The sequence below is a fragment of the Colletotrichum destructivum genome, chromosome 2 (assembly GCF_034447905.1).
Source record: "Colletotrichum destructivum chromosome 2, complete sequence".
Lineage (NCBI taxonomy): Eukaryota > Fungi > Ascomycota > Sordariomycetes > Glomerellales > Glomerellaceae > Colletotrichum > Colletotrichum destructivum.
Genome location: NC_085897.1, coordinates 597,970 through 611,794, shown reverse-complemented (window position 1 = coordinate 611,794; position 13,825 = coordinate 597,970). Strand labels below are relative to the sequence as shown.

At 55.8% G+C, this 13,825-nt stretch overlaps 4 protein-coding genes across 4 annotated transcripts; all 4 read right to left on the bottom strand.

Moving 5' to 3' along the window:
- Positions 1-670: 670 nt before the first annotated feature.
- On the bottom strand, positions 671-2,107 carry CDEST_02376 (Putative protein kinase-like domain superfamily; the record flags this gene model as incomplete). Its single annotated transcript, XM_062918535.1, has 2 exons — positions 671-1,540; positions 1,583-2,107. The coding sequence occupies 2 exons, from the start codon at positions 2,105-2,107 to the stop codon at positions 671-673; spliced, it is 1,395 nt and encodes a 464-aa protein (XP_062774586.1).
- A 105-nt stretch (positions 2,108-2,212) lies between these two features.
- CDEST_02375 (Putative six-bladed beta-propeller, TolB) lies at positions 2,213-4,743 on the bottom strand. Its single transcript, XM_062918534.1, has one exon. It carries the CDS (start codon positions 4,517-4,519, stop codon positions 2,546-2,548), a length of 1,974 nt encoding a protein of 657 aa, XP_062774585.1. The 5' UTR covers positions 4,520-4,743; the 3' UTR covers positions 2,213-2,545.
- Positions 4,744-4,998: 255 nt separating this feature from the next.
- On the bottom strand, positions 4,999-7,092 carry CDEST_02374 (Putative glycoside hydrolase superfamily). Its single transcript, XM_062918533.1, has 3 exons — positions 6,933-7,092; positions 6,354-6,868; positions 4,999-6,267 (listed from the first exon to the last, which is right to left on the bottom strand). The coding sequence occupies exons 1-3, from the start codon at positions 7,061-7,063 to the stop codon at positions 5,174-5,176; spliced, it is 1,740 nt and encodes a 579-aa protein (XP_062774584.1). The 5' UTR covers positions 7,064-7,092; the 3' UTR covers positions 4,999-5,173.
- A 4,017-nt stretch (positions 7,093-11,109) lies between these two features.
- Positions 11,110-12,342, bottom strand: CDEST_02373 (uncharacterized protein; the record flags this gene model as incomplete). The annotated part of the gene is made up of 1 exon (XM_062918532.1): positions 11,110-12,342. One exon carries the CDS (start codon positions 12,340-12,342, stop codon positions 11,110-11,112), a length of 1,233 nt encoding a protein of 410 aa, XP_062774583.1.
- Between the last annotated feature and the right edge of the window lie 1,483 nt (positions 12,343-13,825).

The window sequence follows — 13,825 nt, the reverse complement described above, 5'->3', positions numbered from 1 at the left end:
TCGAGACCTGCATCTGCATGACCCCGGCAATGCTGTTTTCTAATATGTAGTATATCTACATAGAATAACCTCCGAGGAATAGGCGCTTCTTAACAATTTTGTTTCCGGGCATGGGAGTTACTGTTATTAGTGCCCATGGCCACAAGAGCTCCTGGCCCGGAGTCCTTTATCCTTCTCATTCCCAGGAACGAGAAGAGCCTCTTGTGCCTCTCATTGGGTAATGCTAGTATCTCTACGAGGGTTTGGTTTTCGAGCGGCCAGTGAAACCCATCTGGCTGCTCTTACTTCTTCCTAGCCTTGCCCTTTGTAGGACTTCGAGTGTAGTAATGTCATCGTCAGCTAAAAAGGGGGAATAGTTACATATAGGCAATAAACGTCCAGTCCGTCACACAATCGATTCTGGCACTACCATCTCGCATGTCTTTCATACCTCCCCCATCTCTCTTTATCTATCTCTCTTTTTATTGAGGAAAAAGGGGTTTCCTTCCCTTTATTTTGACTAATTTGAATCACAGCCGGAGTACGAAAATCAGAATGAAACATATCAAGACGAGATTGCCTTGATGTTGCTAGCTAGTTGAGGAAGTGGAAACACTGCTTAATTGGCAGAGAGAAGGAATCAGCCCCGTGTCTATCAGGCCGGGCCGGGGACAGTTAGTCGTTTAACCGCCTACTTGTTGTCATCAGCCTTCTCATTGGGGAAACGCGGTGCGCATTCCTCCCTGTATTCCTTTAACTGTGCCATCTCCTTCTCTACAGCGGCGTCCATCCCGGCGCGCACCTCCGGCTTGAGCAGCGCGGCCGCGTCACCCCCTTCGTGCAGTACTTTCCAATAGATGTTGTCAACGTCGTAGCTTTTCCGGGATGCGAAATTGAACCAGAACCGGCCCGTCGCCCACGAGGCGCGCATCCGGGCCGAGAGAGGTGGCCGGTCGTCTCCGTCCCCGTCTCCGCGGGCGTCCCGGCCTTCTTTGGCCTCGACCGTCTCGAGCATCCGGAGGAACTGTTCCATCCGGGGTTCGTATAGGTCACGGAACTCCTGCACGGCGTCGCGGTCCACCAAGCTGCCCGGGTCGGCCAGCAGCAGCCACCAGGGCGGATCGTTCGAGAACTGGGCGGGCATGGCGTTGGTGAACTCCCAGTCGAGCACGGCCGTGATCTGCATGGTGTCGGGGTCAACAGGCATATTGGCCGGCCGGAAGTCGTCGCAGAACGGGGTTAAGGGGCCTGCGTCGTCTTCGGCGCTGCAGTAAGAGTCGACGAGCTGGAGGTACCGGTGGCGGGCAATGTAGCGGGCGCGGGCAATCTCGGGGGTGAAAGCAAGATTCCGCTGGGTGCGCAGGTGGACCAGGTGCTCGTGAGACATTCTCTTGAAGAAGTTGCTGGCGCGGGCGAAGCTTGTGGTCGGAAAGCTATCTGCTGGGTAGCCTGCGGACGTGGCCAGTTCGTTCATGTTGTACGTCAGAGGTCTCTTGGAAGAGGACCACACATCCTCCCCGGCCCCAGGCTCTCCAGGCTGTTTCGAAATAACGCCAATACGCTTGAAGTCGAGTCGAGATAGCTAGAGAAGATACCCAGCGACTTGCTGGTAGAACCTGTCTAGCAGGGAACTGTCCAGGTCCGGGTTCAAGATCAGTTCTTGCTGGTCATCGTCGGTGGGCTTTTGGAGAACTCTCGAGGCCAAGGTGCCCTCAACAAAGTCCATAATGATAAAGGGGCCGAGCTGCCGCGGACTCTCGTGGGTCAAGCCCCAAGCGTGCACAAACGGAACCGGGATTGTTGTGTTGTGGTGTATGAACTCGATGGCACGTACTTCATTGACAAGCTTCTCCTCCAAGAACACCGTCGAGATGTGACCGGGCTTTGGGAAACGGATGACGGCGTCGGGCCCGTCATCCTCAAACCTGATTCGGAAGCCCATGTTGAAGGCGCCCTTGAGGTAGCCGACGACCTCGGTGGCTCGACCCTTTCCTCGACGGTCGGCAACAAATCTTGCTAGGTCGATCTTGGCATCGAGGGCTTTTCGGATCCAAGCGCGTGCTTGATCGTCGCCGTTGGTGTCTTGGAGAGAATCGAAGCAAGTGCTCAGAGAGAGTGTATCATACATGTTGTTGCGAGCATAGAGCTTGTCTTGTCACGAAGATAGAAGGTCCCGTGGTTTGCAAAGGAGAACTAGGGTCTAAATAAGCGGTGGCTGCTCTGATACCCTCTGGATCACCTACACGATCCATGGATGAGGGCACCGCATGCGAACGACATGACCGCCTAACAACAGCCGCCACTGATTCGTCGAATGGTGAGCAGGTTTTCCCCCTATATAGATAGATGCCTTGCAGGATATGTAGAAGGGGGTAGTTGATCTGGCTACACCTGAGGAGCGACAGAGAGGCACAATAATGCTTTTGATTGATTTGGGGCGGTTTTTTTTTTATGGATGATTCATCAAATACTGATCGGTCAAAAGTCGTTTCTTCCTCGAAGCCCGGAACCAACACGCCATCCTGGGACCCAACATAGTAACCCCTTGTGCCCCCCTACGCCCCGTCTACGTGCAATTCGCCGGCTGCACCCATTTCTCGCCGTTGATGGTCGTGACCAGCGTCCCACTGGCCCGGAAGATGTTCTTCATGATGTCGATATCCAGATGGAAGCCGTCCACGCTCGTCCTCTTGGTGCCGTTGTTCGGCCCCGTCTGAACGAGGTCGGAGAACCAGTCGACGCTCTCCAGCGTCGGCGTCGGGTTCGTCACCGTCACCGTTTCCGTTCCCACGAGCACGTTGACCCCATCATCGGAGAAGTCGTGGTACCTGACGGCGACAGTCCTCGGACGCCCGTCCTCGACGCCCGGGGTGATGGTGACGTTCGCCCAGCCGCCGACCTTGCCCTTGAGCGTGAAGTCCCCAAAGGTAGAAAACGACCTCACTGGGACTTGGCTGCCAGGAACGTACGGGGTCGCCCAGGGTATGGTGTCCTCGAGAGGCTCGACAGGGGCCCGCGACACGGGCTTCCGGCTCGTCAGGTGGGCAAGCATCATGCGCTCGGTGCGGCTGCCCGGTGCCGTGGACGGATAACAGGGCAAGGGGTTCTCCCCGCCGCAGTCCGGGGACGTCGTCAGCGCCTGATAATACACGATACGCGTCCCGTCGTTGGACCACTTTGGGTCGGCGCGGCCGTTCCACTCGGGGTCGTTGATGGCGCCGCTGCCGGGGACGCCGCTGCCCTCCGCGTTGATCTGCTGTCCGATGTAGGAGCCGCGGTCGCCGTGGGCGTCGATCAGCCACGGTTGGAAGAAGCGACGCTTGCCGTTGTTCCTCGCCGACGAGACGGCGCTGGCGGTCAACAGGTCCGTCAGGGGCGGTATGCCCCGCAGGCCGGCCATGAACATTTGTCTGCCTGTGCCGCGGGTGTCCATGGCGACCGTCCACTGGTCGTCGGGCGAGATGTCGACGGGGTCGACGTACTCCGGGTGGGCTGTCAGCCGGCGTATGTTCCCGGTGGCGAGATGGATGGCGAAGACGTCCATGTTGGATGACTCGGCCGGGTACCCGATGTACGTGACTTCTTTCCCCGACCCACTGAAGCCGCGCAGCTCACCGACGGTGATGGCATCGTAGTTGATCCGGAGCTGAGTGTCGTCTGCCTCGTCGACATCGATTGGGGCCTTGCCATTCGGCTCCAGCAAAATGTTGACGTTTTCCAGGTCATAACGAGGAACAATCGGCTCGCCGGTGGTGGGCGACGGGTTGAAGGCCAGCCTTCCAATGTATGAAAACTGGCCAACCTTGCCGGAATCGAACGTGAAGGAGCTGAAGCCAAGGTGCTCGTTGCCCGGATGGATCCGTAGTTCCCTGATGGGTCCTCCCGGGCCCGAGCCGTCCGCGGCCGTGTTCCAGCGAATCGGGTAGACGCGGACTCGATCCGGCGTGCAGGTCTCGCTCGCAAGGTTAGAGGAGCACTCAATGATGTGCGGACCGGCCAGCACGCGTTTGCCGTCGCCGAAAGCCTGGGGGTAGTCGAGCTGGTCGGTCCGTCTGAGTTGGTTCTCTTCCGGGACGCCGCAGGTGACGCACTTCCACGGGTCTCCGTTGGGAAAGGTGGTACCGTCGGTCTTGACGATGATCAATTGCAGCCCGCTGTATATGCTGGCCGGGTCCGGGGCGGCAGGGGCGCCGGTGAAGTTCACTGAGGCGATGACGTGGAGGTCGTCGGGTAGGAAGTCTCCGTTCTGGAGAGTGGGCGATACGCCGATGCACCCCGTTCCACGAGGGTTGATCTCCTGGGTGCAGCCGCCGACATTCTCGTCCGCAGTGACCGGAGGCAACGGGAGCTCTGTCACGGTGATGGGTTCCGGCGGGGGAGGGGGAGGCACATCGGCCTTTGGGTACGAGGGTCCAAGTTCCTGAGGGCTGTACAACTCTGTAACTGCATTAGAACCAAGCCGAATTTGGTCCTCGCTGTCGACAACATAGCACATGCCTCTTCCGAAGAGGAGGCCAGGGAAGAGTGCCGTGGACCGCATTGTGGGTGGTGTTGATGCAGCCCGCCCCTGATGAATCGACTTGCGGATCTGAGAACCAAACCGGAACGAGAGAGTCTGGTGTGTCGTTTAAGAGTCCAACGCCGGTTGTTGTAGAAGAAAAACAGGCAACAGGCTTGTAGCTTGGATTATTGGGCAAGATGTGGGAAGAAATTCAAAGCAGTGCCGCAGCCGCACATGTGGAGGTGACGCCCTGCTCGATGGAGTGAGTGTTTTACCAAGCCTGGGAGCGTCCATAACCTTGTTGTTGGCGCCAGCGTCAGCTTGGGTATTCGGGCTTTCTCTCTTCGACGGATCCGAAAAGGCGGGTTCCCGAGTATCCGTACTCGGGATAGATACGCGGAACAAGGTCCGGCCAATGTCAATGCGAAACTATCTATACGCGTATAGAGCTGGGGGTGGATGACGTCTTCCGCGGGAGCCAAAGCTAACGAATCATTTCCCCCGAGGGACAATTTCAAGGGGCTAGGCAAAGCGGAACAATCTTTTAATAAGTTGATGGCCGGCCGGCCGTCTCATTCACAATGGATGGGCCTTGCCGTACTATCGCGGCTATGAGATGACAACAACAACAACAACAACAACATGTCTCCATCCGTCTTCACCATCGATATCCTCTGAATACTAGTCCTCGAATCATGACAGCTCGGCAATGATGATGGACGTCTGCAGCCCAAGCAACCCGTCTGTTGCGACCAAACCGCCGCCGTCACCCAGCTCCCAGGCCACATCTCCCCAGAGGACCTCGACGACTTTGCCAACCTCGACGCCCTCCGGCAGAACGACTCGGATCTCGCCTCGGATGTCCTCATAGTTGAGGTTTACGACACTGATCAGCGCCAGTCCCTTTCCCGCGTCCGCCCACACGGCGGCATCGACCCTCTTGGCCCCTTGGACGGCCAGGTCCTGCGTCCTCCCGGCCCCCAGCAAGAGCCCGACCGCCGTCTCGTCCGTAAACACCCCGGCCAACCGGCTCGTCAGGCCCTCCAGCTCGTCCGTGGCCGGGTAGTTCCACATCACGATGCCCTTGGCCCCGTGGTTCACCGCCACGACCGTCATCACGACCTCCTCGTCCGCCGTCGGGTACCGCGCCCAGAAGGTCTCGTTGCCAAAGGCCTGCGGCGCGAACCACTGCGTCTTCTGCCACCCCAGGATCTCGTCGCGGCGGTAGAACTCGTCCAGCCGCGCGGGGATGTCCTCGAACCGGCCCTCGCAGTCGTCGCACCCGCAGCAGCCGTACGTCGCGTTGCACTCGGTGCCGTAGACGGTCGAGAAGGTCGCGTTGATGGCCACGGGATACACGTCGCTCATGACGATATCGGCGCCCGCGGCGTACTCGGCATAGTGGAAGTCCCAGCAGTTAAGGGCGAGGGAGACGGGGTGGTACGGGTCGAGGGCCCGGATCTGCTCGTACGCGATGCCCGTCGAGTTGGCCGGGTTCGCCTTGCCGTCGGCCTCGTCGCTCTGGTACCATAGCAGGATGGACGGGTGCGTGCGCAGGCGGGTGACCTGGTCGACCATGTTTGTGAGGTTGGGCCACGTCCAGAGGACGTCGTAGCGGAGGTAGAGGCCGAGCTCGTCGGCGCGCTGGAGATACGGCTCGAATTCGTCCCAGGGGAAGGGGATCTCGCCGAGGCTCCCCGTGGGCACGATGTGGATGACATTGTACCCCATGGCCGCGAACTCGTTGAGTGTGTCGACGCTGTCATTCCAGTAGAGGGTCCATTGCGCTGTCATCCGTCAGAGAGAGATGTCCGAGGAACACACACACACACACACACACACAGAGGGGAGGGAAAGAAAGTGATGATCATACTGTAATAAGTGTACGCAAAGATGAGATCCCACGGCGCGTCTTTGCCTCTCTGCGCTAGAAGCCCGCCGTGGAGGTTGTCTATGCGGGCCACACTGCCGTAATCTTCGGGGTACGGAAGGTAAGAGAACTCGGTCCAGTCCTCGTATACGTGTGTCGAGTCTATCGTCGTACGGACAGTGATGTTGTAGGCCTCCATTCGGGGAGTCAGGGAGCCCACTGCAAGAGCCACCTCGTTGTCCCGCGACCCGAGAGAGACGTGTTCCGTTGCGAGCACATCGTCTCCGAGAAGAATCTCGATAGCCAGTGGCTTCAATACCGCAGCCGAGGAGTTGTGGCCGAAGCCGACGGGAAGTGGCGAGCCGACCTGGTTCGAAACAACGGCATCGATGAGGAGATTCGCTGTTGCGTCCGTTTCGAGATGAATGCTCAGACGCGGCCGCACTTTCAGTCGCAGTAGCGGAATATCCGAGATGGCTGGCTCTGGGAACCAACCGCCTGGGTCGAAGGAGGAGTTTCTGTAGCCCGCGATGAGTGAGTCGAGCGATGTCGGGTCTGCTTCACGAGGCTGGGTTGACCTACGTAGAACGGTAGGCCTTGCCACACCAGATATCGACTCCTTCGGGGTTATTGAATCGAACGGCTTGTCCTTGAGCAAAGAAAGGCAACGCAATCAAGGCCGCAACAGCCTTGATCGGCCTGACAAACAGCATCTTTGATGTGATGATGCCCTCGTCTGTTGCCGATAACAGCGCTGCCAGCTCCGTCACGATTCCCAGTGAACGGACTTATATGAACAGAAAGAACCCAGGTCATTCTACCCTGGTCCATGCCGTTGGATTGTTGCTTCGCATGCAGATGAGTGGACCGTTGTGCCCAGCAACCACGCAATGGCTATCAGTGGCCTGAAGCTTTCGTAGCCTTCATAAAATCGCCCGCAGAACCAACCAATACCGTCCATCCCTCAGTCAATGAGGGGAACGCCCAGGGGCGAGGAACTAGTTCTCACAACCTTGTGTCCTCTGATTAGCGACGTTACATCTCTCCAAATCTCCAAAACAACCACGGTTCACGATATTAGCCGGCGGAACGGCGGGGAATGTGTCGGATCCATCAGTGCCGAGATTACTGAAAGGCCGTTATCAAAACAAAAAGTGGCTCAAGCGGGCAACTTGCTCCTCGGGGCTCGCGGGGCGTCCGCGCTGGGTTGGATCTGCGGCCGGAGTGCGGGGTTACGGGTTACGAACGGCTGGGTAGAGATAAGCAAGGGTCGTGATGGTTCTTATGTCACGATCGCCATATCATTCTCCGGTTTTCGGAATGTGTTGAGTTTACGCTAAAGCTGGTTCTTGGTCCTTTCGCAACGTTTCGAATGCCAGTCTATCGTGTGACCACGATCGTTTGACTCGTACTACTTACACATGGGGACATGCAGTGCTACGGTCCATTCAACAAAGATTGACAAACTGCAACTCAAGCACCCACCCCCCGGCTTATCAAGTAAGTTGGCGACCATCTTACTGTTTGGTGCATAATGCCTTGTCGAAAATAGTACTGAATGTCTAGGGTAAGAGCTGGTAACCCTTTGATTTGATATTTTGGAAAGGAGTAAGTGATTTTTCGGTCAATGACCCAATACCCTGCCTTTTCTGCTCGAACGCCGGTCAAGTATGGATCAGCTGGCTATTCGTTGAGGGCTAAACTTAACTACTAGGCTGTGTTTGTGCTTTGTCTCTCTCCTGGGCGTATATTTCCAGCTCGTCCATGCAATTCTTCCTGTTGTAGACACTCTCTGCGATAAATTAGCAGTGTGCAATCACCAGCCGGACCAAGTCTCACCTGCCAACTTCTGGCAGCAAACCATTTATGGAAATTGGTTATCGAAGAGCTTCTGGGTGGGAAGAAGAACCAAGGGAAGCACAACTCTGTTCCGAAAGTGGATGTAACAGCGGTAAAGCTTGGTCGATTTACAAGCTTGATGAAATTGGGTATCGTATCCTTCCAGCCGAGGCAGAATCTCTTGTTTAAAATTCGGCGCCAACGTGCGGTCAGTCGCCCTCTGGCGGACCTTTTACGGCATCAGGAGGGAGGTAAATTTGTATCGGGAACTGTTGATAGTACATGAGCTCCGAGTCGAAGTAGTCGAGGTTATCGCGTGAGTAAGAGAGCCGGTGACTCCTTTCATTACGATTGCATTGACAGTTGCGGCTGATATAGAGGTTGAAGCGGTGCAAGACACTCGCTCATAGAAGTGGAATTACATTTGTTGAGGGCATTGCCGATTCGAGCTCTTTTTCTTTGCTACTGACTAGCTCAACCACAATGGCTTTCAAAACTGCCTCTTTCCGGGTTTTCTGACCACGTTATCAACTATGAGCAAATAGGCATAGGAATGCATGATAGATTCCAACAATGGCATTGGCCGATTGCCGTTAAAACTGGTGTATCCTGAAGACACCAGCTACTCCAGCGGTATTTTCATTTCGCAATCAGTTTGACAGGTATACTGGGCAGTTCCTGCGAAACTCAACTCATATCAGTATTAAACTGCTCGTCACTGGCTGTTAGAAATGTGGAAATGTTGGGTTGGCTCGAATGGGTTTAGCATATTCACTGAGGAAAGCTTCAACTAGATATAAATGACGAGATCTAAGGAGAAGAATTTTACACAAAACTCAACCTTAACCCAACGATATTTACCGTGACGCAATTTCTGAACAAAGGTTTCAGAAGTTGTGCTTTTTGTGAGGCTTTGGACGAAAAGAACTCTGTGATCACTGAAGCAGATTAGGCATTTGCAGCACTCATCCCTCAGCCAATCCGACAGTGCGCTCACTACTGTTATTATGTAACTGACGGCATTCAATAAAGACGGAGTCAACACACCCGATGTGCCATGACCAGGTTCTGAGGTTTGAGTTTGTACGTTCTCTTGAGCCCCTGGGCCACGACTCACACCGCAGTAAACGAATAAGCACCGGTCACTGCTGACCGCGGGGGAGGTTGGCCTACCCGCGACCATGCTTCCCGCGTCCTAAGACCGCCCGCAGGAATGTGCTCTAGCCCATATAGCATAAGCATAAGCTTATTAAGGCCCTGCGGCCCCCAAGTTTCGTTCCTTAGACCGTAAATGATCGTCGAAACGGAGGCGGACATGATCGCCGTCGGAGGTTTCCTGGGTTACCGAGAAGCCGACAATCCGCAACCCCGCAAAAGTGCTCTCTCATATCATGGCCCGATTGGGGATGCGGGACCACACGCAGGGAAATGGACTGGGCCTCGAGCCTATGGAGGACGCATATCAGCATGAGTAAAGACCTGCAGAGACGGACGAAGGCATGTGGGATAGAGAGAGAGGACTGGAAGGAGACTTCCTCGGCCCGGCGCGGGACCTCATCAATCCCAACGTCCAATTGTCAGAACCATCTCATACATTAGAGTGTGACCTGTCTCAGAGGGCGAAACACCCAATCGCGTTGCTGCCTTTCTGCCGAAAAGAAACAAGCCAAGGACGATGTCGACGTCTTCATCCAGCACGGGGCCCACGTCTAGATAAGATGCGAGACCGAAGCAAGGGACGGGAGGGAGGAGAGACTGGCAAAGGTGATACTCGGGACAACGAGGAGTGTTTGTGCTTGCCCACAGAGATGACGGGCAGCGTAGTGTAGGCGAACGGGCTCGAACAACAACACAATGAGGCGATACGTTGATACCAAAAAGATCGAACCAGGGGCAACAGGGCGCCACACACAGGTCGGACAATCATCAGACCTCAGTTCTCCGAGAACTCTGAGCTACCCCCAACTGTACAGCAATCCAATCCAACCCGCCATCCTTGCCCAGTCCTCGAACGTGGAATGAACATGGCTCCCATATCCTCTGTCCCGAAAGTCAAGGGAGGCAACCCCGGTCTAGACGAGGAGGCCAATCGTATCCTCCGGAACCCGGCGTGGAGACGATGTGCAAACCGGACGGGGTGGATTGTGGGTGGGTGGGTGGTGACCTGGATTCGGCCGAGCGATCAAAGCGGCTCAACTCTGTAGGGGGGAAGATGTTGCAACATGTAGGAGGACCCTTGGAGCGCCAGGGGAGGGGGCGGAAATGTTGACGTTTCGTTTCAGGATTTCTTCTTACACGGCTTCCAGGGATGCCTCCAGTCGCCGTCCCGTTTCGGGGCAACATAAATCAAATTAGGAATTGCCAAATGAAGCAGACGGGGGTTATCATTCGCCAACCCAAAAGACTTCACGGAGCGGGGAGTTCATGCATGGCCTGATTAGGAAATTTGAAGAGCCTTAAATGCTCTCTACATTACACGTGGACACCGGTGCCTTCGCGAGAAGAGGGTGAATTTTGATATGGTACAGGGAATATTCTTTCTTTTCTTTCGACCAATGTTTTACCAGGTCCCTTCACAATAACATCCAGTATGCCCTTGGCGCCGAGGGAGGGCAGTGGTATCAAATCCTCCCTGCTTCACACCCACCACACCTGACAACCCATGACGGCTGACCAAATTCAAAGATCGACTCACTCGCCGGGAAGAAGCAGAAAAAGAATGACAAACGATGCCTGGCATGCCCAGCCCTGTAGGGCCCACCACACCATCCGTTGTCAGGGTCTTGGACGACGGGATTCGCGTGACTCCGCTGGCCGAGTAAGCGGCGAAAGGGGATGAAGTGTTGATCCCTGTTCAACTTGGTGCGCCGGCCGTTAACGTCTTGACGGGGAGAGACTTCTCTCAACGGGGTTGCTGATCCTAGTTGTTCGCGGGTTTGGGAGAGCCCAGCTGGGCAGGCTGCAAGGGGGGACGGCCTTGGTTTTGAGACTGCTGCGACTGCTGTGACTGCTGTTGAGGCTGTCTTTGACCCTGGTTGTTGCCGTTGCCGTTGCGGTTTCCGTTGCCATTGTTGGAGTTGGAGTTGGTGTTGGTGTTGGAGTTGGAGTTCTGGGAGCCCAGCTTAGCAGGTTGCAATTGGTTGTTGTTGTTCTGGTTGTTGCCGCCGATTCCCTTGCCAATGTTCTGACCATTGCTGCCCTGATTCTGGTTCTGGCTCTGGTTGGAGTTGCCGTTGGCGTTACCATTGGCGTTGTCGTTGGAGTTGTCGTTGCCGTTTCCTTCATTCTGGTTCTGGTTCTGGTTCTGGTTCTGGTTGTTGTTCTGCCCATTTCCGTTCTGAGCCTGACCATTACCGTTCCCGTTTCCATTGCCGTTACCCTGACCGTTACCATTGGGGGCGGCTGGCCGCGGCGTCACTTGGGGCGCTGCGGCACCGCCGTTGTTCGCGCCGCCGCCGTTCGCAGGCGGCCGCGGGGGCACGGCGGGGGTGACATTGGCCCCCTCGACCTCCAAGCACCCCGTGGGGCGGACGGCCTGGACCTGCGGGGCGCCGGCGGCGGCGAAGTACATGTCGATGTTGGGCAGCACGTTGACGCAGCGGTTATTGTTGATGGAGTCGACGTCCTTCTGGGCCGTGTCCGGGCCGTTGGTGACCATGGACTGTAGCGTGTCGACGACCTGCTGGAACTTGCCCTGGGTGTCGAGCACGGCGTTGGCCTGCGCGACCGTGTCGGTCCCCTGGAAGGCGGCGTCGAGCACCATCTTGTGGTTGAGCTCGTCGATCTCGGCGTTGAGGGCGATGGTGGCCTGCTTGGTGAACTCGGCGCCGGTGAAGGAGGTGGCCGTGTTGAGGAACTTTGTGACCTTGGCCGTGTCCTGCATCCACGACATGACGGCGTTCATGACCTGGACGTCGCTGACGCCGTTGCGGCCGCCGCTGGCCGTGTTGTTCTGGCCCTGGCTGGCGCCGGTCTGGCCCTGCGGCGTGGCATCGTTGTTCTGCGGCGATCTGGCGCCCAGCCGTTTGACGCCGCGGGCGAGGAACCGGTGGTGGTGGTTGTTCCCGTTTTGGGCCGAGCTCGCAGCCGGCAGGGCGAGGCCAAGAGCCTGCAGGTAAGAAAAGACGAGAACGAGAACGAAGGGATACTGCATTATGGCGGCGATGTTGTTGTTGCTGTCGTTGTTTGACGTGGTTGAAACTGAAGACTAGCTCGAGTAGATCCAAACAAGAAACAAACAACATGCGCACCAGTGTAATAGAATTTGATAAAAGAGAAGGAGAGCAAGATGAAAGTACGATTAGAAGACTTGTCCCAAAGGAGAGTGTGAGAGTGGAAGGGCCTTGCAAAGGCGTCCGACCATTCAGTTGACGAAAAAGAGGACGATTTGATTAGATGGAGAGAATTAAAGAGAGAGAGAGAGAAAGAGAGAAGATGGGAGGAAAAAAAGAGAAGACGCGACTGAGAATGGAAAGAGTTCGCAGCCCCAGGAAGCGTTGGTCGATAAACAGGACGACCCAAATGCTTTATGTCGAGGCGTCACCGAAAGAGGTAGTGTTAGTAGGTTGTGTTTTTCCAAGATGGAACAAACGCAGATTATGCTCTTGGACGAAAGAGAGATATGTTTGTCTGAAGGCTATCAGGGCCAAGGGTCGAAGGGGGGAGGGGGTGGTCATCGAAGAGGAGATCAGGCGTAGCCACCGGCAGCTGTGTGATGGGAGACAGAGAGAAAAAGGAGTCGTGATGGATGCGTTCGAGGCACCCCCAGACGTCACGGCCAAGAACAATGTGCTGCAGCGCCAAGACGCGGATAGCAGGGGAATGGATGTCTTTAGTTGAGAGGTAGCCACGGGACCAAGGACAGATCTAATAAAAGAAGGGGGGGGGAGTCCAACGGCTAGACTTGAGAAGAGATGGAAGTCCAGCAGAAGATGGAGAAGAGGTCAAAGTGGTATGTATGGAACGTCAGGGAGGGATAGATGAGCTGGGGTTGCTTCTATGAAGTTGCTTCAGTAGGTGGCAACGCGAGCGAGCAGAAGCAGGGATCAAATGAGTTGATACTGGAGTCGAATCAGCAGGGAACCTGGTTTTTGTGTTGCTTATAAGAGCCAAGTCGGAGATTTCTCAGGCGGCGGTGGAAGTGGCGCGAGTTGGTCAGTTGAGAACAAAAGGGAGGGGGAGCATTATCCATCTAGGCTCTTTGGGCGGTTTTTCTCAGGTCAGAGTGATCGAATTAACACCACCTCCTCGAGTCTGACTTTGGGGATCGAAGGTTCAGAGGATGAGGAAGATGACTGTCACCCGTCTCGAAAGAGTCCGGACGGTTGGGGCGCAAACTGATTAGCAGCATCCCGTCCCCGGCGGCCCATCGGGCGGTTTCTTTTCGCGGCGAGTCGAGGCAACTCTCAAAGATGCATATCCCATATCCTGAATAACGGAACAGCCGTTATCGATCCGGCGTCTTCCAGGGAGCCGCAAAGGGAAAGGAAACATGATGTCAGTGGCAAGGAGAGACAATTCATATTCTTCGAGGTTCCTCTTCTACCACATAATGCAACTGATCACCAATAACTATGACTGCGTACGCAAGCTGCACGGACGGCTGCCGCCACTATAGAAGAAAAGAAGCGCCCGAA

Coding starts and splice junctions, on each gene's coding strand:
- CDEST_02374 (XM_062918533.1), bottom strand. CDS start 7,063: ATGCTGTTTGTCAGGCCGATCAAGGCTGTTGCGGCCTTGATTGCGTTG. Junction 6,869..6,932: donor GGCAAGGCCTACCGTTCTAC/GTAGGTCAACCC, acceptor CGCGGGCTACAG/AAACTCCTCCTTCGACCCAG. Junction 6,268..6,353: donor CTTTGCGTACACTTATTACA/GTATGATCATCA, acceptor GACGGATGACAG/CGCAATGGACCCTCTACTGG.
- CDEST_02375 (XM_062918534.1), bottom strand. CDS start 4,519: ATGCGGTCCACGGCACTCTTCCCTGGCCTCCTCTTCGGAAGAGGCATG.